The 25,992-nt window shown below is 39.5% G+C and overlaps 1 protein-coding gene across 2 annotated transcripts in view; it reads right to left on the bottom strand.

Moving 5' to 3' along the window:
- RUNX2 (RUNX family transcription factor 2) overlaps positions 1-25,992 on the bottom strand; it is a 119,670-nt gene that overhangs the window by 81,165 nt on the left and 12,513 nt on the right. For both annotated transcript variants that reach the window (XM_054569441.1, XM_054569440.1), the window contains exon 3: positions 23,071-23,175. In XM_054569441.1, coding sequence (XP_054425416.1) covers positions 23,071-23,175 — 105 coding nt within the window. The remainder of the gene's footprint in view (positions 1-23,070; positions 23,176-25,992) is intronic.

Genomic DNA, 25,992 nt, shown 5'->3' with positions numbered 1-25,992 from the left:
GCTAACTCAATAAATATTATAAATTCATTTAGCAAAACATGTGATAGGCACAGAAGAACATACAAAATCCAGTAAGATATAACCCCTCACAAAACAGAAAGAAAGAGAAACATAAACCTCGTTTTGTCACAGTTTAGCTTCCTCCCACACACTTCCTGCCATTAAGAGTGCTGTAGTCCATGCTTAGAATGGAGCTTGGAAGGGTGCCCAGGGGAGTGCCATGGCACATAGTAGGTATTCAATAAACACTTGCTCACTGACTGACTTAGGACTCATTTCATCAATGTTTCCCCCTCTTGAGACACGCTTTCCTTTTGCGCTTTCCTTCTCTGTGATGTTAACTCTTACTTTAATGACACACAAACTCCCTGACAATAAGGTTCAATCCTGACTCTCATCGCCCTTGGGTTGTGGAAATACCTTTTCAGCTGGCTTCCTTGTCTCCATATGTTCCTTACCCTCTTGGTTTCTTCCTTATCTTTGACTTCTCCAGCTTCTTCCACCAAACTAAAATATCACAGTTGCATCACAACACTGGAGGCCTTCTGCAGACAGAGGTAGAGTTTGCTCTAATCTCTGCAAACCTCATGCAGAAATCCAAAGCCCTCCACTTTCAACTATCCCACTGGAGAGCCCTGAGGGCCACCCTACTGCCTGCCCCATGAACTCAGATTCTCCTGAATGCCCTCTACAGCCCTGCATCACCAGCCTAATTCTGCCTACCCAACTTGATTTCCTCTTCTCCCCCACATTCATCCTCTGTCCCGATCTGGCCTTTCTCTTTACTTTCTCTTCACATTCCATTATCTTCCCCTTCCCTGTGCCTTTAGTGGATGCCTTCAGTTCACCCAATGATTCATATCCATTTTCTTCAGGACTCATGTTTCTCCAAGTGCTGTCTTTCTTTTAAAATTTCTGCTACACACTAAACATGATGAGACTTTTACGTTTATGTTGCAATTTACAAATGATAAACTAGGCTTATTAGACAGAGTGGAGCAAAAGTAGGTTTGCAGTTGTTTGTATGGAAAATAATGCAACAATTAATAAATGATAATACAAGAATAAATTCTGTATTTTGCATACTCACAACTGTAAATCTGCTCTTGCTTCCTGGATACTATGTTTTTTGGGTTCCTCCTACTCACTGACTATACCTGCTCAGTTTCCCTCACTGGTTCCTCCTCCTATTTCCAATTTTCAAATGTTGGGAATTACCCCAGGACTTTGCCCTTGGCCCTCTTCTCTTATCTGAAAATTACTTCTTTCTTTCAGTCCCATAGCTTTAAAAACCACTCCAGACTTGATCTGTAGCCTGAACTCTAGACTCACATTGTAGATCCTACATGACCTGGGCCTTCCAGGACCACTCCGTGCCCCCAGATACCTCTGTGGCCTCATCACCTACTACTTTCCCAATCACTTGCTCTGCTACAGCCACACTGACCACACCTTGCTACTCCTTCTTCCATGCTGAAGAGCTGCTAGCCTCAATGCCTTTGCCCTTGGCATTCCATTGCCTAGATCCTTCCCCAGGCAGGAACAGGTGGCTCACTCCCTAACTTAATGCAGGTCTCTGCTCAAATATCAGTCCCTCAGCACAAGCTCATTTACATAAAACAGCATCTACCTCCCTTCCATGATCTCTATCTTCTTGCCCTGCTTCATTTTTCTTTCAAGCACTCATCACTACCTGCATATCTGAATATTATATATTTGTTCCTTTATTATCTGCATCTGCCAACAGAATGCAAGTTCCATGAGGGGGAAAATGTGCTTTATTAAAAACTATATCCCTAACACCTAGAAGAATGTCTGGCATATATAGCAGGACTCAAAAAATACTGTTGAAGGAACAAACGTGTGATAGCATCAGACAACTGAATAAATAAGGACCATTTAATTGTTTGATAATTACAGTGTTATCTCCTGAACCAAAGTTTAATTCCTTAAGAACTCTGCGCCTTATGTTCTAAATTTGTATGTAGTTGGCAGAGTTACGCACACACAGTAGGTGTTCAATAAAGACTGTAGATGCCTGACTGATTGATGTGAGCAATGCAGAGAAAAGCATGATCAGAATTTCAAGGATATTCAATAAGTACTTATTTTTAGGGTATTCTGTGTGTGTCCTGGCATGTGTTGTGGCTTGGTGGCTACGTGTGCAGAATTTTACAAAGAAAATTAACTTGTAAGTCCCTGCCCGGTTTTAATACAGTTTAATGATATTGAACACGGAAAATCATGTGTGTAGACATAAAAAGGTACACAAATAAATAAAAACATATCAAGCCCTTATGGCAAGAACCCAAGCTGAAATAAATTCAGCTAAAAGATAGAAGAGTAAAGGTTGAGAATAAAGAGGGAATATGAGATTTTAACTTAAGAAATGAAGATAGAATTAAGAACTGAATAAAACTCCATATAAAAGGCAAGAGGAGAATTAATCAGGAGAGGAAAAAAAGGTAAGTTTTTCAAAGCCAGAGGTTTCTGTCAAGCTTTAGAAACGAAGGCTACAACAGCACGTCTCCATTGACACGTTTGTTCAGAGAGGACAGAATATGGACCTTGAGACTTTGCATCACTAGCACCCACATCTCAAATCAAAAACATTAACAAATAGCAAAGCTCTGGAATTTCAGGGTATTGGAAGGTTGTGTGATATTTCCAAATCACTCATAAAATCAATCTCTCTCTCCTACCACAGATTTATACCAGTAAGTTTTATTTGTAAAATGAATATGTGAAATTTGACAGGTTTGTTGAAACCTGACATGGAAGATTCTGTTAGCAGTCTGTTATTCATATATTTTAATGGAATTTTTATAGCAGAAAGCAAAAAAAGAAAATCAAGGAATTATTTTTTACTGACTTCATCTACTTACAGGGCAAGAAAGATTAGAAACTGAAGAAGGTCATACTGTATTTGCCAGTTAACACATTTTGGCATTGAAGAAATGTATAATTTATTTAAATTATCATAGTTGGTTCCTTAGTGACCCAGTATTTCTTCTGGATTCTTTCAGTGTTACAAAAGTGAAATATGAACTCTAATTTCATCAAGACTTTAGGATGCTTAACAAATACTCTGCATTGCCTATAAGCTGTTTTTAATTTCCTACCCCACATCACATCATCGCATTTGTTTACCTCCCATATGATCAGAGTCTTTCCATTTGTCCTAATCTGCGCTTCTAAGCCTCTTGTCTCACTAACAGGGAAGAACACACGTTAGAATCACCTCTGCAAACCTTTCATAAAGCTTTTGATCACAACGGTTGAATGAGCTGCTAATTTTTCCTCACAGTCACAGACCCTCTCCACCAAGTCACCATTACCCTGATTTATTGCTTCTGCTTTGCTCTGTGGGGCAGACGCTCCGAGTTGCTGCTTCGTTTTCTCTCCTTCACTTAGCTCCCACCCCACTCCATTCCCAACATTAGAAGTCAGACACACCAGGCTGCTTTCGTTTTCACAGGCTTAGGACAAAAATAATAGTAATTCAGATTACATTTCCAAGTAGACTAAGTAGCTTCAGAACAAGACATATGCTGAACAGGATGCTTATTTTCCAGATATCCTTGTAAACTAAGAATATTTTAGGTTTCAGGCTTCTTTATGAATGTTGACTCTACATTCTGTCATCTTTCATGTTTCTAAAACTCCAGAAATAGTCAAAACCATTGTCTGACTTTGAATCTTCCTTCTACTTGTCCTTCACAAGACACCCTGTCTCCTATGGAAACGAGCCAGAGAGAACAACTGCTCTACCCACTTGATTGAGCTATCCCTGGTCCAAAGCATTTTTCTGTTGGGAACAGTGAAAAACTATCTTTCCCTTCCATCCTGGTAATGAGGGAACAACTACATTGAAGAGACAATCTTTTTTCTTACATATATTTTTTTCCACATTAATTGATTTAAATTTTTTCTTCACTTGTACTCGATTCCTACTAACTTTTAGAAAAAAAAAAAGTGTAAAAAAATTGGTTGACTTTTCTAGTTAGAGCAACCTGAAATTATTTTGGCTATGGTAATGTTTTCCTCACTTTTCCTTAAATCCTCAGCTGGAAACTCCTCTTTTCTTGAATTTGCTTTGAGTCATAATAAACCATTTTTAAATATGAAATGTTCAATAGAGATGTGTGACCCTGGGCAAGTTCCTTAACTTCTCAAGACTTCTTCCTCACTTGCAAAATGACAGTTTTTCTGCCAATTTCACAGGGTTATTGTGAAGTCAACAGAGTTAACATAAATTGTGTAAACTACATAAATATAGGATATGATATTTTCTCAAAGGCAGGTCTGAGAATTCTAAGTTAAGGCACAGAGAAACACTCTAAAGAAGGACATAGAGAGATGGGGCCTTGAGGAGGTTTGAAGAAAAGGCCCACAAGACCCTCAATGCATGACTATGGCCCCCAGCACAGCATATAGTTGGTTATTTAGCATACGCGACATCACATGAACACCTACAAAATAGAGTAAAGATTAAAGAAATAAGAAACAAGGAGAAAAGTAAGAAGAATGTCCAATTAATCTAAATTATATTCTGATATGAGAAAATAAATAATCCTGTAAGCTATAATATTTTAAAAGAAACTAAGATAGGAAATTTTATACTTAAACAAACCCTATTTTTATAAACTAATTTTCAAAATGTTTATCTTTACCGAACAGAAGATTTACCATTTTGAGATTAAGAATCATGGTATGGCCCAATTCCGCCTAATAATTAAAAAATAAAATCAGTTTAGAAAATACGAGCAAAAATTTATCAAATAAAACCTATGTATGAATATATATGCATAAACAAATAGTTACTTAGGATAAATATTAAAAGAAAATACATCAAAATATTAATTGGGGTTATCTTTGGTACTGAGTTTCAAGTGACTTTTACTTTCTCCTTTATTCTGTCTAAATTTTCCAAAATTTTTACAACAAATCTGTTTCTTATTTAGTAATTAAATGAAAACAAGTATCATTGTGAGTGGATAAACAAACTGTGGTACATCCAAACAATGGAACATTATTCAGTGTTAAAAGGAAATGCACTATGTGTTCAACAAAGACGTTCTAAAAATTCACTGTAAAATTTAGCCAAAGACAGTGCTTGTTATCTGAGACTAACTGGTACTGGTAAAAAGCCAGTTAATGTAAACACATGACGCACCAATAAACATTTTGTTATAAACCCTCAAAAGAATGCACTATCAGGCCATGAAAAGACATGGAAGAAACTTAAATGCAAAAAGCAAATTTACTCAGTGAAAGAAGACGATCTGAAAAGGCTCCATACTGTATGAGTCCAACTATATGATGATATCTCTGGAAAAGGCAGAACTATGGAGACAGTAGAAATATCAGGGGTTTTGAGGGATGGGGAGGGCAGGGTATGAACAGGTGGAGCACAGAGGATTTTTAGGGCAGTGAAATTACCAAGTATGATACTACAATGATAGATACATGTCATCATACATGTGCCCAAACCCATTGAATGTACACCACCAAGAGTGAACCCTAATGTAAAATAAAGACTTTGGGTGGTAATCATGTGTTAGTCAATGTAGGTTCATCAGCTATAACAAACATACCACGCTGAAGGGGGATGTTGATAATGGAGAGGCTATGCATAAGGAGTGGGGGGCAAGCAAGGGGTAAACAGGGAATCTCTCTGTACCTTCTCAATTTTACTATGAATTGCTCTTAAAATATTAAATCTGAAAATTAAATGTTATTTAAAATGTAAGAACAATGGGGCAGCACTGAACATTACATATGTTTTTGTTACTAGTCCCACAAACGTATTTCCACCCAAACCAGTATATTACCACATAAACTACTGAAACTAAAAGTATTACTGCTTCTCTACAACAGCAGAGCATTTACCCATGGTGGCATTAAAGACTAATTGGAAAAAACAAATCCTGGATAGCAGGTAAGAATATTCATTTTTTGTGACTAATAATAATTCTAATTTCTCTAAGAGGAAAAGATGGCTTAGGTAAAGATAAACAAGGCTCAGAGGAGTAAATTTACATAGCTGATGGTCACATGAGACCCTCTGTACCCTGGTCCCTGCCCTTGCACCCCTAGTCATTCATGCTTCACACGGTACTGAGGACAAATAAAAGAACTACAAATAATGTTTGAGACTCTAAGTTTAGATTTGTCTAAACCTCTGACATAAACTTCTATAAAGTTTTCCCCTAAAAATTACTCACAGATATTCAAAGCCTTTGTTATCAAACAGCAGAGAAAACACCAACCTGAAGTCACAAAACAGAGCTGACTCTCCAATTTTGAAAAACTTGGGTCAGTAATTCAACCTCTTTAGGCCTCAGTTTGCTCATTTGTAAAAGAGAAGTGAATGAATATGCGTGTAAAGCATCCAGCGCAGAGCCTCAAAATTAATGAACATTAGTTTTTATCCTCCAACACCCCCTACCACACTCCACAATACACACACACATTTTGAATTGGATGAATTTTGTTACAGTCTAGCTTTGGAATCCTTTCTGCTAATCAAAATGTACTCAGAAGCCCATTTTGTAAAGCAGAGAAGTGCTCACCCAGTCTGGTGGTAGGGAAAAATAGAGAGAGAAAGACAGCTTAAAGGTGCTGGTAAAGAAAACAGGTCTAGTGATTGACAGAGAAGTGAAGAGAATGGAAATGCAACATACACTGAGATAAAGTCGAAGCTTGCAGGATGGACTTCTCAGAGAGAGCAGACAGCAGGAGTGGTAGGAACAAAGGGACTGGAAACTGTAAGCAGACGTGGTTTTTGCCAGAAAGTAGACAACAGACAAGTACAATTTATTTGTCATGAACTTTCATAAGTTATTAAAATAAAAGTTGGAACCCCGCATATTTTCCCTATAAAATAAGCCATTTATCTCCTGATTTGTTCAACATAAGGCTGGATCCTACCCTAGGCCTTATTCCCAATTTTGCTGTGGCTCTTTCAAGTTAGACTCTCAAAGTTATTTCATCAACACTTAGCATTCAGTAGCGCTGACACAGAGCAGGCTTGCTCTAAACATTCATTCAATCAATGTAGAAATAAATATATTTTTAAAATTTATTTATTTTATTAAAATGGATTTTTCTTCCTAAAGTTAACTTATTTTAATTACCAAAATTACTGAGAATAAAGGGGTCTATGTATCAACATCAGAATTTCAGTGAATTGCTATAGGAACTTTGTAAATGTGTAGAGCTCTTCAAATTTAAGATCCTAGTGTACAAATAAGAATATTTTTAAAGCAGCTATTTTAAACTATTTACAAACCCATGAGTCTTCCAGTAGCCTGGCTAAATGTGGAAGAGAACAGTATGACAACATTTTCCTAATGTAAAAACTATCGAAATCCATTCTAGAAACAGGCCAAATAGTACCAGGGATAGAACTAGGAACAGAACGCAAATATGACTCCACTTCAGGAGTTCTTTACAGTATTAGAAAAAGAAGAAAAAATATGGTTTTCTTCCAACAGACTTTTGGATGTAACTTATTCCAATTTTGAAAAGAATGAAAGGAGGCATTTATAAATTAGCCAGAAATGTCACCTACTCCTTCAAACACAAGGATCTCTCCCTTTCCCATAAAATTTTTTATTTACAGCTATATCTGACTCATCCTGTTGAGTTCCTAGCACAGAGGCACACAGCAAAAGTGGTAATAACCAGAGGCATCTATCTAGATCATCAGATTTCCTTCCTCTGGTCAGTTTGTGCCACAAATCTCATGCTGCAAAAGCTACATTTCATCTTCAGTGTCAGAGTTTTTCCAATTCAGTTGCAAATTTTTATTTACTCGTAGTCCAGTTCTTCTAACAAAAGAGAATGAAGTGGTGACTCCACACCGCATGAGGGCTCCTCCCAGCTGCCACTGGTGATGGAAGGTTAACCCTCTGCAGGAAAAGGATGCTTGGTGCTGGTACACCTCGTAAAGTCTCTTCCTATTAACCAACTTCTGTTCCTATGCCACCACTGGACTAGTATATGACAAATTAACTACAATCAAAAAGCATCCTCAGCACAGATCCTAGACAACCTGGATGAAGGTAAAGAGAAAGGCACCTCTCCTTCTTGGGTTATTCTAGCTACTTGGCTCTACCAAGGAACTGCTGCCTCACATCTCAGAATATATACAACCAATATATAGCGTATTAAAAAGGGGCAAATATATGCTCTGTAAATAACAAAATGGGCATATATCCTACACTTTATCCATCTGTGCTTTCCTGATTAGAGAATCTAAAAGCTCCTGCATCCCTGGCTCCAGCAAATTTCCTTGCTATGTCTGATCTGTGCCACCAACGTAGAGTTCTAAAAATGCGCAAGGAAAGTCCATGTGGGAATCCCCTGAGAAGTGATCAAAGCACAGGACCTTCTACTGACACTCTATCCACATCATCCACTCTCCCTCTCTTTAAATCTTAGGACCTTTTTAAAAACCTCGCTCCTCCTGGATTACACTTTAGATATTATCATGGCCGTGTGTCCAACCTTCTAGAAAGCCCTAGCCACAGAAGGTTCCCAATCTATCTCTATCACAGTTTCTCTAAAGGAAAGGGAAGTTGGTTCGTAAGTCTTAAGTCTTCAAGGAAGAAAGAACTCAGGAAAGAGCAGACAACCAAACAGCTTTTGCAGGTACACCAGTGGGTCTTCTGCTGCTTCAGATAAACCAACAGTATCAGTTTCACAGCTTACTCCTTAGGGAAATAGAGCCACACTTAGTTCACAGTGTTTCAAATATAGCACAGAAAATAAGGGACAAATGCCCTTCCACTGTGCCCATCTTGTATATGAAGAGGCTTTTCCTATAACTAAGTTTTCAGAAGAGGGCTCCTTTTTATATAACACCTCTGTTAGGTTGCTTTTCTTCCCAGTATAATCTTTTGGCTCAAGAGCAGAAAAGAAAGGCCGCAAATCCCTAAGTCATCTTTTCCTATGGAAAAGGTAGCTCTAGTTTTTAAGACTCCTTAGAAGGGGTTTTGAAAATAAATTATCTGAGGATGAGGGGTAGGAGAGACCCAAATGTAGAAACCGTGAAAAGAACTAAATAAAGTCCGAAAGTGCCAAGGCCACAAAGAAAATCTCACAGACAAGGAAGAAAGGAAGCCAGTAAAAGGGAGTGGGTTGTGACTTCTGCCCCAGCCATGGCTGTGGGTGGTTCTCCAACAGTGATGATGCTGTGGGAAGGCAAAAAGTAGTGCACAAGGGTCTAAACGCACTTCATGAACCAAGGAGCACAGGTTATTTTTGGGAGGAAAGAAAAACATGTTCCCTGAGCCTTTTCCCTTTCCCCTCGCTTAGCACCACACCCATGCAGCCTTCTTCCCAGTCATGTCACCTGTTTCGAAGTCTGCTTCTTCAGTCTCTTTATTTTTTTCCTTTAGGGAAAATTACATCCACTGAGTTCAAAACAAAGAACTCATCTGAGAACACTACGTGTGCGTGTGCACTTTGTTTTTCCTAGTTTCATAAGCGACCTGTAAGTGCTTAAAGCAAACCATCTGCAAGTGTGCTAACTGATTATTACAAAAGTTGCTCAGACAGGTATTTAATAAGCTAAAGAGAAGGTTATGGAAAAATTCAAAAACAAAAACTGACACCCAGCTTTACGGAGAAAGGCTAACCCAGGAAGCTGGGCTCTTTGCTTCCCTGAAAGGAGCAGCATATTCAGTCAGCCTCTCTCAGCTCTCCTCTGCTCAGCTTCACTGCTTTGCCAGCTTTTAAATGCAGGAGGGTTTGTTTTCAAAAATAAATCCTGCCTATTTCCTCTCCTTCCTTCTCTGTGCAGATAAATTCCTTGAGGGTGATTTTTGGATTGCATCTCTCGAGCTCCAGGTTATATGAACTCTGGTGTCACCTGGAAATGTTTTTAATTTTTCCCAGTAGAAAGGAACAGAGAAAAATGAACCCACTTCATAAAACCCTACCTTTTGTATCTGGCATATACAAGTCAAATAAACCTGAGTTTTTCTAACAATAAAATAGTCTCACCCTCCCTCAGTCCCAAATTCTTAGTAAAGCATCTATTCTGATTATCAATAACAATTTTTTTGATCATGTGGCAGATCTGCTCCTCTTTTTGGTCATATTTTTCTCAATTAAAGATTCTAATGGCCATTGAAGTAAGACAAATTACCCTCATCATTTATGTCTACAAACCTCTGTGACTCTGAGCTTCAGAATTATAATGGGAAACAGAAATCAGGCCTTTGATTTTAAAAGCAGAAAGGTGGAGCTTTGTTGCACTTCATAAACACACACAGAATCACTAAGATGGAAGGGATTTGAATGAAAAGCCCTCCAGTCAAACCCTTGGCCTTTAGTAACCTGTTTTATTAACAATTCTTATAGTCAAGGAGTTCTTCTTAAAATCTAACCTAAATCTATCATGCTTCAGTTAGAAACCTATTCTTCCCCTGGCTGTGCCAGTAACAAAACAGCTGGTCACCATACACAGCTTAATAACTCCTCATAATTTTGAAGTCTGTTATTAAGTCATTTTTCAGTCTCCTCTTCTTGAAGCTAAATAATCCCAAGTCTTTCAACTTATCCTTATAGGTTCAATTTTACAATCCTTTAATCAACATCAATGCTCTTTGCTAAACATTCTTAAGTTTTCCATGTTGCTCTTATGTTTTGAAACCCTGCTCACCTTTGGAATTGCTTCTTGTCCATAAAAGCCCAAGACTTTACTGCATTACACACAATCCAGAGAATCTACTTGAATAGGTAACCTACTGCTTTGTTTGGGTTATTTTTAATACAAACCTGCTTCTATGGCTCCTTCTCTAAGAAAAACACATTCTCCAGGACCCGGTATTCCTGCTGACCAACAGAGGAGCCGTGCCCCTCCCCCTAGACCCACGCAGTCGCCCTCACCAGCGCTCTTCCAGGTCTTCCCCAACCCACTTTCCCTACACGATCTGATATAAAATGAGTATCTAGCTAATCTGATCTGGTCCGCTATTTAAATCAAGTTGTTAACCAAAAATGCCTTAAAATGCTGTATCCTTTGCAGAACATTGCGAAGAACATCTCTCCTCTGCCCTCAAAGCCTGAACTCCAAGAAGGATCTCAGGCCTCTTGGTAAACAGCAAATGAGGGAGGTTTGGAGCCGGTGGGGATGGACATGGAGAACCTCTCTGTGCTCCTCCAAGTATGCCCCAACTGCCTTGGCTAGAGTTATAAAATAGGTAACTCTTGGGTATGTGGTTCTAGTCAACTCATTTGGCAACCTTTTCTTAACCATTTAGGCATTTCTCATGCCCTCTCATCTATCCAGATTAGATATTGGTTCTAACACTGATCGTATTCAGGGCTTTACACATGATATGCGTCCTCTGCCTCAAAATTTCTTCCCTACTCTTCCTAGGGCTGGCTTTTTATCTGTTCTAACATCACCTCCTCAAAGAGGCCTTTTCCTGCACATTTGGAATAGGTTCTTATCTGTCCCCTGATGCCCCATTATTCTTTATTAATACATCAGTGCCCTTTATAGCACTTACCACAATTCGCAATTAGATGCAATTATAGATACTCGTTCATTTACTTGTTTCTTGTCTGGCTTCCCCATAGAATGTAGGCTCCTCAAAGGCGGGGATCATGTCTGCTTTGCTTTGTAAGCCTGGCACCTGGCTAACAGTACACACTCAGAAATCGTGGCTGAGGGGATAAATGCCTCCATTGCCAGAAATATTTACATTTTAAAGCATATCTCTACTTGTCATGAAAAAGTTTGTGGCAACTGTTATAAATGAGGATGGTGTTTTCGGTGGTGAGACGGGACAATGGGAGGAAGGGGTCCTTCTAGATGCATTTCATCTGAGCCTTTCAGGCAAGGCTAGCCCTCCCCATCACAGAAACGGCTGCAGCCTCCTCCAAGACATTAACTGGAAACTGTTGTGTCCCCACTGTCTTGCTCCTGCTCTTTACAGCAATTAATATCATTTCCAGTTATTCTCCCTCCTTTCAGCTTGAACATAATCATGCCACTTGTAGCATTCCATCATTTTCCTGATGCTATTTCCTTGCTGCTGTTACCCTCACAAAATTACTAGCATTATCGTAAAAGAATATTCAGGAGACTGTGTATCAAAACATTAGCAGTGATAATCTTTGGAGCTGCGATTGTGGACACTTTTTATTTTCTTCTTTTAACTTTTATTTTCTAATTTTTCTATCACGTGCTTGTCTACCTTTTCTACTTCTGTGATTTTTTTTTAAAGTAAACTTTTGTCCAAGTACTAACTATTCACTGGTATTCAAAGTGAGATTCTATTGAAGGTTAACTTACACAACTTATTTTCATCTCACAAAATAAGGTGTTTTCAGCTCTGTTAAACTTTCACCTTAATGAACTCAAGGCTTACGCAACAACACACACAATTACAAACTATATATATGCTTTCTGTGTGAGGCCTTAGACCTTGCGACTTATTTCCTATACAGTAAAACTACTACATCACCAGGCTTGCTTCCTAGGTAACTCTACTTCATAACATCAACCAAGAATACCCTGGGCCTAACACCAGGAGCTTCCTCAACTTTAATGACAAAGCATCAGGGAGTTTTTAGTAGTGGATAACTGAACATGAAGAGACCTGGGCTCCCTGCCCACTTCCATAAATCATCTGCTGACTTGCAGAGTGACAGAGCAAATGAGTTTTCAAATATCCATGCCTCGGTTTACCCACCTGTAAAATGCATAATGCATCCCTCAAAGGGATGTAAAGAGAATCAGTGAGGTAATGTCTAAGTGTTTGGAACTCCTTGGCAGAAAGGCGCTACATAATTACTATTTGGTATTTAAGTTGCCCTTCATGTGTGCCAAGTGCTTTATGATCATTCCTTAGGAGTTACTCCCAGCTATTCTGAAGTTGTCTTCATGTCTATTTCCATTTAAAGGATGAAGAAATTGTCCTGGAGAGAAGTTGTGATTTGAGATCACTAAGATAGCACTGAGGCTCAACAATTTCCAGTCCTCCAATTCCCTTAACCATAACTAACCCCACATCTTAAATACAAACTACCCATATAGATAAATTTCCTGTTAAACTACTGTGATATTTCATGGTACAAACACATTGTTACTTGTTTTTGTAAGAGAGAATGAATGAAGAGGTGAAACAGAAGCCAAAGCTCTCAAATTTGTAACCCAGTCTTCACCATCACCCGGCTTCTTTACACATCTATAGTTCTTCTCACTTCCGGTATAATAGCCTGTGTTTTGATATCTTCATAATCTCCTTGAAGGGCCCATGTTTTTCTACTGATTTCCAGAGCCAACCCTAAGGAGGCCTAGAGTCCAGGTTAAGCCACCAAAGTGCATGCTAGAATTTTTACCCAAGGTGTAGCTCGTGAAAATCAATGCCAAGAAGGTAGAAAATGAGAATATGCACATCACAGAGGGTACATATGCAGTCTGAGGGTTAAAAGAAAGGCAGAAAGTACCAGCTTGCTTTACTGTCCACTGACCTCTTCCCCACCAGCCCCTGCCTGCACAGCTCTAACGACAGGCTCACAGCGCCAACCCTGGAGCCTCCCCGTCCACGATGCCACACCCTGGCCTCCCGGCTCTCCAAACCAAGCTCCTCTTAGTCCACACATCTATTTTCTTCACTGAGTGACTCACTTGCCATGTGAAAGAAGCATCTTTTGTTTATGAGTCCTGTACTTCCACTAAAATGACAGAAAGTGTGTTGATATCAACATCTAAGAAATACTGCTTTGGTTGTTCAATGAGCAACAGCCAGGTGACCTCTGAGAATCAACTGTAATGATGGAGTTTTAAGCACAAATTTGGACAGAAAGTTACCAAGCACCTTAGGACTTGCCCAAGGCAAAATGGATGGAGACAGGGAGGATTTCATTTTCTCTCTCTATGCTCCTTTCTTTGCCTTCTCCCGCTCTGCGGGAACATTCTCTCCCACTTCTATACCAGATAGCCTGGACTCTTCAGAGTGCCCCATGGTGAAAGGTATACATTTCCCTTCCTCCATCTTACATGAAAATATATTTGTCTTGCATCCCATTCCCTTAAATATTCCAACTAACATGTTAATAATGGCCTGAAAAATCTTACCACAAATGAATGACCACTAGTGTGGCTCTCCAGCACTCAGAGCAGAGACTTTCAGCAGCTGCCTCTCAACTCACATTATGTGGGCAGCCAGTCTGCACAAAAATGATGCTTTTAGGATCAAAAACTGCATTTACCACTAACAGGCTCTCACTGAATAACTAGTGAAGGATCATCAAAAAAAAAAAAAAGGAAACTGCCCTGGCCGGTGTGGCTCAGCTGGTTGGAGCGTCCTCCCATACCACAAAAGCTGGTGGGTCCGGTACCTCGTGTTTCTCTCTCACATCCATGTTTCTTTCTCTTGCCCTTCTTCTCTCTCCAAAATCCAATAGCATGTCCTCAGGTGAGGATTACAAAAGGGAAGAAAAGAAAAAGGAAGATGAATCTGAAGGAAGAACTGAAATGCAAGAAGGAAGAGTAAGCGAACAAATCAATAATCATATAGATAAATATCAAGTAAACAGTTTAAACACCGTTAGTGCCTAACCCAGGGACTGTAAAACAAGGATGAAAATACCAGATAAGAACATTAGAAAGAGAGAGGTTGACTCTGGTTGAAAGGACACTAAAGGGCTTATATTATTCAAGAGGTGGACAGAGATCATGATTAATTGTATTAAGATAGATAATTTTCAAACCAGTAGAGGAGGAAGGCTGGCATGTATCTAGAGAAAAGCTGGATAAGAAATACTCGGTAAAAAGAAAATACCTGCAAAGAGAGGGAAGTATAGAAGTATAAAAACCCAAAACTCGTACCTTAAAATTATAAAATCCTGTGCTGTTCATAATACACCACACCTGAAAAGCGTCAGGAACGCACGCTGCTGTGGCCGACCTGCAGCGCAACTGTGATGCTGAGCTGGCAACGGCTGCCCTCAGGGCTGGCAGACGCCGCCCGCACCCTTGCCCGCCCGGCCTTCACTTTCTGCTGCCCAGGGCCTCACTGTCACTCTCCCGTTATCTCCCCAAACCTGTCCCCAAAAAAGGGTTCTAGATCACTTATTTTTTTCTTAATACGAATTAAGTCTGAGTTAGCTTTTCAAGAGGTATTTGGATTTAAACCTTAATCCTAAATTTTAATGAAGTGCTTCTGTTTACCAGCAAATAGATTTTAGCTGCCCGTGCACAGTAGCAGAGAAACTTGGGGAGGAACGGGGAGCCCCTCCTTTGCTGCTTTAGCACCACATCTCACATGCAGGCTCCTACTTGAACTGTTGCATATGATCTTAAATTAATATTTTCAATCTAAATGGCTTTTATGCACTCTCTTAATTTCCAAAGGTTACTTGAAAAACGAGCAATTATTTTCTGTATTTGCATAAATAAAAACTTTTGAGATTTTATGTGAAGATCAAAGATGTGCTTTAGTTGACATCATAAAGTATCCTAAAAATATGCAGGGTAGGAACAAGTATGAATATGAAGAACAACACAATGAATCCTTTTTCTCTGTTATTTTTAAGTATATCCTATTCTCCTCTGGTCCAGCTCTCCTTGAAGAAATTGGCGCAAACAAAATAGAAGAAAAGTAGTTCAGTGGCCTACCAGAAATTATCTCTTTGGGGAAGGAAAATTCATTTATAAATAAATAAATAAATCTCCCAAGTCCCTCACACTGTTTTAAGAATGAATGATTTCTGCCTACACAAAGATACAAACTACTGACACATTTGGATCAAGTATATGTGTGTTTTTAGAGAACACGCAGCTCCTGAAAACCTGTCGTGCTATATTTAGTTCGAAGTTAATATATCAACTGGAACACATGCATGTGGAAAATGTGCTCTTATTGGAAAGCCACAGCTCCTTAATGCAAGTCCAATACAATGAGAAAGCATACGTAGAGCTGGGAAGCCAGGGAAGAGTGCAAAGGAGGGACACAAGCATGTTTTAACGGCTGTGATAATTTGCCATGAAAGGATGTGAAGGCCACAGCTCCTTGCTGCAGCATGCCATGTGCTGCTGAATTAAATTACTGCCATGCAGTCTGCTCGCGAAGGAATGTGTAAACAGGCCATATATCCTTGCATCAGATCCACAGACTGTTGCACAACACAAATGCCTCTCGATGTGTCATTTCCTTCTTGGCCATCTTCCCAGCTCCTGACAGTCAGTCAACAAAAAAAAAGTACTGAAAGAGATTTAAAACTGCTCTTCTCAAGAGCACATTCCACCAACCACCAGACATAACCTCCACCAGAGCTTCTGACCCCCCTTCTCCATTCTCCTTAAAGAAAGGAAAAAGGGGAACAGTTTTTTTAACTGTTGTTATCCTCTTTAGTCAAAGATTTTCAGCAATGTTTTATATACTAGTGACCAAATGATTAATATTTATAACAATCAAACTGCTGCTTACATTTGCTGACTTCGAAATATGAAAACATGGCATTTACCCACAACGTCCATTCCTTGGACACAGTGACAGAAAAGAAAGGGCTAAAATCTGTAAGTCAAGAAGTCAAGGCTTTTCCAATGCTTTGCTCTAAGAACTAAAATTCAGGCCTATGGCTTCAGGAATACGGTACGAGGCCTGTCGAGGTTTTCTCAAATTGTCTTCAGAGACAGCAAGACTGTGAATACAAGAACTGTGTCCAGACGTATCAAATAACCTCAAAAATATCCTTGTGCTATCCCTCCATCCAACACATTTCAGATGTTCCCTATCCCTTTTTCCATGTGACCAACCTCTAAATAAGCATCCACCATGGATAAATAAGCAAAGGACATGGGGCCAGCCACCATGAAAAGCCTATCTTTCACCCAACTGGGATGAAAGGTAGTGGAGGATGAACGTGACTGTCACTGACATCGTCTGGAATGCGGGAGAGCAAACATCTAGCCCTCCATTCTCCCCGCCCTTCACTGGGTGGGAAAACAGTCTCAGAACTGGGTGAAACAGCACAAGAGAAAAATGGGATGATGCTGTGTCCAGACCACTCTGGTTTAAGTCTGTTACCTTAAGTTTATAAGGTAAAATTTCTGCAATTGGAAGAGTCACAAGAATATGGAAGTATAAAATGTTCTATAAAGAATTTTTAAAAATCTGTTGATGAACTGGACACAGGTAGGGAGAAGCAAAGAGGAAAAGAAAACAGTGTGGCTGCAGGACCTTATGCCTCACAAGCTGAGTGAACCAGGGTGCCGAGGCCGTCCTAGACACATAGACGTGACCGTGCACTTCCCCATAACCTCTCGCTCACCTAAGTGTCAGTCCCTACAGAAGTCACAAATGGAGCCAGGCAGAGTAGTGTTGCAGCCATGTACTCTAAACCTGTGGGAAAGAAGCCAGGTCACTGGGGAAGAAAGGTGGAGCTTCTCCTTTCTCCCAACAGGTCGGAATGAATAGCTGGTCAATGACGAACGGTAGTGACCCAGCAGTAAGAACAGAGATGTTGGCTTTGGTCTCCCATTTGGAGTCACTATGATTTACTTTCCTGGGGTCTGACACACAAAACCCTTAGAAACCCATTCACCTGTGTTAGGTATCTAGTTTGCAGGTGTGCTGGCAAGTGAGAATTTTCAAAGCTAGGTGATATAAAGTATAAAACGCTCAGGATTGTCCATTTGAAGATTCTTAAGATACTCCTACTACAGGCTTTCCACGTTGCCAGACAAAGCTAATAACCTATGTTCAAATGCCTGATGTTCTCCTCTCATACAAGTATTGATCTGGCTCAGCTTGATACTGACCTGCTAATACCAAGCACCACAATGTAATACCCAGCCTACTTTGTCTGGTAATTACCAAACTTGTTGAAGAAATGTCCTCCTGATTAAAAAGTCAAGAGGCCTTTCAGAGAATGGCACCTCAAAAAAAATAATAATAATTTCTCCTGTCAATGATAACATTTGCCATCTAAGCACTTACAGAAATTGATGACATTAGTGATCCAATGAACGACTGCCCCCCATCATTTGTATCTTTGTGGGGTTTCCTCCTCTTGACTTTATGCAACACCTGTATCTTGCTTTAACCAGCACATGAAGAAAGTAACTCCATGACAGTTCTGAGCCATAAGAAGGCTTAGGAAGGCCTGAAAGCTCCCAATTTTGCACATGACAGAGCCCAGAACTGCCATGTAGGAAGTCAGACGCTGCTGGAGAAACCACATGGAGGGACCACATGAAGAGGCCATGAGGAGAGGGAAAGGCTCGAGGACTACACGGAAAAAGAGAAAGGCCCCGCTGTGCCATCATTCAAGCCTAAGCCTAACCTTGCAGTCACCCCACCAAAGCACCAGGCGTATGAATGAAGCCATTATGAATGTTCCAGCATCAGCCACCAACTTACTGCAGCCACATGAAAGACCCCAAGCAAGACCACAGAACACCCATCAGATGAACGCCAGTCAACCCACAGAATCATGAGAAGTAATAAACTGGTTGTTGTTTTAAGCCATTATGTCTTGGGATGGTTTGTTACTTAGCAATAGATAACTGAAAAAATGGCAAGAGAATTAAAAGAGTTCCAACTATGTAAAGTGGCTTACTTTTTCCATCCTCTGCGCATCCAACTAACCCTTTGCCGTCAGTCTTCTCCCCGAACCTGGGGCCACTACCATAGAATCTAACATTGTTAACCAAGGCTTCATTTTGCTGTAGAAATTCTTTATGTCAGACTGCAGTTGGAATCAAGCGCATACATGGAACAAAGGAACCTAATAGAAACTGATGTTTAAAAGAGTTAGGTATCCAAATACATTACTGTTGCTGCTGCTGCTACTTCTCCGGCTGGAGAACATAGGCAGTTGCTCCTCAGAGCTAACTTGCCAACAGAAGGTCAAAACACCCTGCCTAAACACAAGACTTACAAATTTGGGATCTTAAGTATGATGTCATGTCTTAAAATGATAAGCTGGCAAAGAAAATAAATGGCATTTTGTAAAGATGTGCACCGTTTTCATGTTTACGCTACTTAAGATGAAGGTTCTAATAAGTCATCGGCTATGTTCCTTTAAAGGGAAGTTTTATAACTGAGATGAATCACAACTGAAAAAGATCAAAGTTAAAAAACATCAATGATGCCATGGGGTACTTTTTAATCTTGTAATGAGTGATGATCATGTGTTCTTATGAAGTTAGTCCAACTGCCAACGCCAGATGTGTATATTAAGTAGAGAAGTTGTTTGTGATGTGACAGCACTGGTTCAGCTGCCAGAGACAGAAAACATAGAAGGATAAAACCTTTCTGATTTTTGAGTGAAAAGCAAGTTTTGGCAGATGTGTTGATAAGCAGGGCCTCGGAGGGGGCACTGGGGCCACAGCATCCTCTCTTGGACTTTGCGGCAAACAAAGTGTATTAATCATTAGTTCTGCACAGCTGTCTCCAGGCAGCATGAATACCTGCTCAAGACACAATTTATAACACTTATTAGTGTCATTTACTAATGAGCAGAAATTAGTAAAGCCATCTGCAAGGAAAAATATAATTCACTAGAGAACAGAATCTAGATGGTATCTATTTCCTGGAAGCATACTATAAGCAAAACTTACAACAAACTTCTGACATTGAAGGAAATTGCTGTAATAAAAGCTAACACTTAATGAGTACCTCCTACAGGACAGTCACTGAGCTATGCATTCTACATACCTTACATCATTTAACATCTTTGCAGCAACTGATGAAGAAGATGCTATTATTCTCATTTTAACAGATAAGCAAACTGAGGCAAAGAGAAGTTAGACAACTTGCCTACCAACTAGTAAGTGGTATTGGGATTTAAATGCAGACAGACACCAAAGCCCACACTCTTAATCACTGTGCTATGCTGAATAAAGACCCAGCCAGTTAGCCCAGAATTTGTCCTTGTTCAAAAGGCCTGGTCTACCAGAAGCAGTCTTCTCAATACAAACTCTGACATTCAGAGAAAGGAGTGAAATTTCTTAACAGGAATCAATAGTACAAAATCTTCAACTTCAGACCATTGCAGTAATAAACAGACATACATTAATTCTATAACAATCACTACTGAAAGAATTATAATTTTGTGGGAGAAGAGGCTAAAACAATTGCATGAACCATCTTTCTTTTTCCTCCCCTCAAGAAAGCCTTTTTCTAAAGCCCTTCTCTGTTAACAGTGGACAGAAAAAGCCCTTTCGAATTCTAGATCAGTGATTTTCAGACTTTTTCATCTCATGGCAGACAGAAATTAATTACTAAAATTCTGCAGCACACTAAAAATATGTATTATATGTTTTTTGCTGATCTGACCAAAAAAATAGACATAATTTTGATTTATTCACGCCAGATGGCGGTTGTTGTGTTGGCTGTAGTCAGTTTTTATTTGGCAGTCTAAGGGAAAAGAGGTCAGTGCCCCTGACTGAATAATCAGGTGTTGCATGTGTTAAAAATTCCTGGGACACACCAGTTTAAAATCACTGAGACAGAGCAAGAGTTGGCAAACAACAACCTGTGTGCCGAACCTGACCCACCACCTGGTTTCGTAAGTCGAGTTTACTTGATACCATTGAACAGCCACAACTGTTCATTTACGTAATGGCTAAAGCCGCTTTCAAGCTACAACGGCAGAGGTGAGCAGTTGTGTCAGAGATCATATAGGCCACAGAGGTGAGATTATTTACTATCTGGAACTTCATAGAAAAAGTTTGCCAAACCATGTTCTAGAGGATTTATCATACACATTAGAAGGCATTATATACATAACACCAATCAATCAAAATCCTACTATATTCACAGCTGGAAAAAAAAATGAAAATCCTGGGCATTTTCTACACCAAGGAGGCTCAAAATTAAAGCACAATATTGAGAAGCATGCAACACTACAAACGTTTAGTGTCCAGGATGGCCAAGAGCAGGGCAGAAGGAAATAATCCAACACAGAGAGCACAGGTTGTAGGATGAAGATGTTACTGACACCAGACCCATCCAAATATCCAGACACTAAGTCATCACCTCATGATCTCAGAGAAATGACATTCCCTGTTCATAGATATTTTTGGTTCTCAAGAAATGTAACTCTGGCTGACCTAGGGCAGTGGTCCGCCCCTCGAGATCTGTATCTGCTTCCCCCTCGCACCCTCACACCCTAGCAGCAGCCACAGCTTGTGCTCAGGTCACACCTGTACTATCCGCCCCCGCTGCCCACAGCAGTCACTGCTTTCACTGCACTTCTTTGCCTTTACAGGGCACTGGGCCTATCAGCTAATTAACCCTGCCAACATCCTCTTTGGAACAAAGTAATATTATCCTCGCCTGAAAGGGAAGTGACTTTCCCAAAGCTACCTCTTGTCACATCTTTCCGAACAGGGTCGTACCCACCCTTCCCTGTTTCCTCTCCCAATCACCAGCTTTTAAGCATCAACTCTTGGGTGTACGAACACAACCACACAGAGAGATTCACAGACACATACACACACAATAATGGTTTTTCCAAGAACTGAGAAAAGCAGCTGAGATCAGCAGGAAACATCTTTAAAAGATAAGTATTAGTAGGACTAAATGTTAAAAGACCACTCTCCTGCTCTATGCATTACCAAAATGAATGTCCCTGCCTTTTCAGGAACTCAAGGACTAATTAGATAAAATGCTAGAAGATGCTTTCCCTCATAAGGCAGCATCCCTGATTTATGGCAATCCAGAAAAGCCAGGAAAAGCCCCAAACCAGGCAAGACAGCCCTGCTCTATTCTCTTCACCAGCACTGCATAACCACTGGCCCTTCTGAACGGAGAACTGGTGCAACCGGAGACATGGTATGGCTACCGCCTAATAGGACATTCTCAACCGAACAGGCAGGGCCAGCACTGACCCAACATTGTGAACCTGGACGAACGCCATATACATGAAAGGAGAAAAGAAAAACCTCAAAGACTGGCTTCTGAGGCAGGAAACCTCCCTAGTTCAGGCAAGCAGTCAGCCCTCGTGAAAAGAGACAGCCGCAAGAGGAACGGAAGGCACCGTATGTTCCCACTGCTAAAAGACATGCCACTTGGGCAGAGGCAAAACTTTACCAGCTCTTTTCTCTCAGTTTTAATGGAAGAAAAGATATGCCAGTCTCACTGTCTAGGCAGGTGTATCGTTATATAACAAATATTTCTGCCAGCTGTATCCGCACCACAAACCAAATTTAGCTCTAAACACAATGGCTAGGTCTCCAATGTACTCACTCATCAAAGGCAGAGTTCTATGTAATGTTTCCACTGGCACAGAATTTTTAATGTTGTATATATCAAATAATCTTTAATCTCTAAGTACATTTAAATGCTGCTATGCCAAGTCTGTTCAAATCATTTTTGGGGAGGGGGAATCAAACCTGTATCAATTTAGATTTAGGAGGAAAATGTACATTAGCCCAGATTATGTGCACTTCATTAAACTAAAGCTAGTTAAAGCTTCTGGATGTCCAGACAGACAAATAAACCAAGGGGGATTTAAACCGGGTTTGACTCTATATGTTAAAAGAAACTATCTATAACAATTACTAGAACATGACCAAACAACAGCGTTGTAACAATCAAGCAAGTTATCATTTGCAAATAAATTCTTTGTAATTAAGCAGTGTGCTCTTTATAAAGGGAATTGAGTGGGCGAGGTAAAAAGTTAAAACACATTCTTAGACCATGGGAAACATGCAAATGCTTTTTGACTAACCTCAAGAGTTTTCATTTTATTGTTTTCTTCCTCAGTCCTTGTGGGTCTATTCTACACTGTCTACTGTGTACACTGAATGAGCAGAATTTCTTAGAAAATAGTTGCAGTGACTGAATAACTATTCAGTCATGTCCCAAAGTTATGTAGGCCTTAGCAAGTTTGTGGGAAAGGTTAAACGTGTAATTTTATTTTCTACTAACTGTGAAGTTGTACTAACTGTCCCTCACTAAAAATATATGCAAGTAGCAAACTTTGCAAAGAAACTATGTACATGAAATAGCATTAACTTATTTAGGATAAATTCCTTCTAGGGTCTCTGCAAACTCTATTACCATTTCCAATGGGAAGGCAAGTACTTACTTCTGGGTTCCCGGGGTCCATCCACTGTAACTTTAATAGCTCTGTGATAGGTGGCTACTTGGGGAGGGTTTGTGAAGACAGTTATGGTCAAGGTGAAACTCTTGCCTGTAGATGTAAAAAAGGAAAACCCATAGTAAGTATGGAAAAAAAAAGTATTGGTAACAATACAATAGCAGAGATGTCCACACTTCATTTACACTTCTCTGACGAGGCAATGAAACAAAGACAAGATTAACAGTCAGGCCTCCTTAATCTAAATTAGAACGCCTCTGATGGCCACATTAGGAAGTTACTAAAGTCTTTGAGTGTTACGATCATCACCTTCACTGCAGTACTGTAAAAGGTGGCTCCAACTCAAAAAACAAAACAAAACAAAACAAAACAAAACTGCTCAGTAGCAGTAGCTGTAATGAAAACAAAAACCCTGGTCCACTTGAGGAGGGTTCTCTGACTTTCAGTTTTCTCCAACATCAGGAACACATCCAAACACAGACAATTTTAGAAGTCTTTATTTAGGATTAGGTCATGACCCCATGAGAGAACAATAGTAAATCACTGTTGATTATGTTATTTACTTCACATGGCTTTAGCATTTCATTTGCTTAACTGCACTACAATAAGAAGATGAAAGAGGAAGGTTCTTATGGGAATCATTTTAACAGGAGCCAGTGTCTCCTGTCCTGGCCTTAATGTGCCTGTGGTATGATGATTTCATCATTACTGGAACAAAGATTTTCTCCTCCCTGCCCACCCCTTCCCTAACATACTTCCTTGCTGTTAAATCTTGAAATAACGCCCTGACAATGACTTATTTTTTTGCTAAACGTACAGGACATCTCCCAATGTAAATATGAATTTTTGCTTTTAGCAGAGGGTGTGCTTCATGGAAATACTACATCTGATGTTTCTAATTAATGAGCTAAAAGTGATGAATGGGGGGGCTGAGGAGGGAGACAGGGAAAAGCTTGGTAGCAGATTAGGATTTCTTTCTCCAGAAGAAGATACCAGCCTCTGTTACACAGACTCACTGACAGTTGTAATCAGTTAGATTTGCAACGGTTAGTCATGTCAGATAGTCAAAACTGCAAACTGTTACAAGACAGGAAAAGGTGGGCGTGAAACAGTGACTCAATAAAACATTCAGCAATCTCAGGCCGCAGTATTCATTTAGCCTGCTTTTAAAAAGCTCATTTTGTTTTGCTTTGTTTTTTGGTCAGAGACTGTTTTTCCCTTTACTGAAAGCTGAGGGTATTAAATCCAAACACAAATCTTAAACAATATGTATCAATGCAAAGTTTAATGCAATCTTTTCAAAGCTTAATATGGAACAGGTTACATACAAGGCTTAATGTAGAACAGGTCTTTGACTGTCAAGTCTAGTGAATGGGTTTTCTTTTCAACCCAGACCATGTAAGTTCCTAAAATATGCTTAAGACACACATCATTTGTTACTCAGTATATATAGTTTTAAGTCTCTTTGGCTATATTTTTCTGTACCCAAGAGAAGAAAAAAGAAGGAAACAAAACACAGGAATGCAAGGAAAAGGAAGATGAATATTGAATAGAAACCTATCAAGTGCCAGTCACTCCACACACATTATCTCATTTGATCCTATGCAGTTAAGTTTATCACTTCCATTTCACATATGAAGGAACTGAAGCCCAGAGAGGCTTAGTAACTTACCCACACAGCTAATAAGTTGAAAAAATCAGGATCTGAACCCAGTTCTTCCAGACCCTAAAATGAACGCTTTTCAAGATTTCCAGAGAACATTTTAAAAAATTAATAGGCAATTTATTTCTACATGTGTCCCAATATGTCCTATAAGACCAAGAAACAGTAAATGGAAGTCCACTAACATAGTATCTTGGCCAGGATGTTGAAATCATCTATTCTTAAAAGTGTCATTAATATATCATAGTTCATCATTATATACTGGATGTTACATGGATGTAAGTAGTTTAATTATCTCATTAGAGAACAGGATTTATTATATACGTTAAAGCTAACTAGAAGAATAAGGCAGCCAGGAGCCTTAACTAGTTATAGAAAACTTCAAGTCCACAGGAGAAGAGATTAGAAAGTTGAATAGGAAGCCACTGGATCTAGGTCAGGACCTCAAAACAATGGAAAGATCTGTCTGGAGGAGTCAACAGGCTGAATCCCTAGGTTGAAAGCTAATGTACATGAAACCATAAAACGATGCCATTCTGGGTTGGATCAATAGTGGATGAGCCAGAACTGCATTTCTCACAGTGGCTTAGAGGGCAGTGCTTGGAAGGCAGTTGTCATCCATGGCTAATGTTAATAAATCAAGGATGTGTATATTCCAATCATCTTTAATGTCTGTAAATAACCTGCTAGAGCTACTGTCCATGAATTTATCCAGGCTGGTTCTGAGAATATTTCTACTTGAGACTTTTGCAACTTACTTAAGACATTAAAAGTCATTGATGCTTATCCCAAATTCAGATCATCACCTCATCACCTTTTGTCCTCATGTAGGGACAAAAGCCAAATGTAGAATTCATCCGGTAAGCATAAAGCATCTAAGTGTTCAAAGTGGAACCAGTTTTCTATAAAGAAAAACTTCTTTTAAAAAGAAGTAAATTTGGGGGGAAAGAAATAAGTATTTAATTATAACTAGAGTCTTCTAAAATCAAACCTTAAGGATCAAATGTACTTTAACAACTAAAACAAAAATCAAGAAGGTTCTTTCCATTTGTTATTGCCCCTTCAGAAGGAACATGAGTGTAATGTTCCAGAAACTACCACCCAACGAGGTAATTGGTTCTTCACCTTATAAATAATAATACATTTCCTAAGTCAAATGTTTATGTGAGTATTTATGATTTCCTTAAACTAAAAAAAACCCAAAACTTTTTCCAAATCCCATTTTTATCACTTTTCATAAATGATAA

The sequence above is a fragment of the Pteronotus mesoamericanus genome, unplaced genomic scaffold, assembly GCF_021234165.1.
Source record: "Pteronotus mesoamericanus isolate MK-2021 breed Mesoamerican mustached bat unplaced genomic scaffold, CSHL_Meso_final contig_20, whole genome shotgun sequence".
NCBI classification, from domain to species: Eukaryota; Metazoa; Chordata; class Mammalia; order Chiroptera; family Mormoopidae; genus Pteronotus; species Pteronotus mesoamericanus.
Note: the sequence above shows the minus strand (reverse complement) of the source record. Positions and strands in the feature narration are given on the sequence as shown.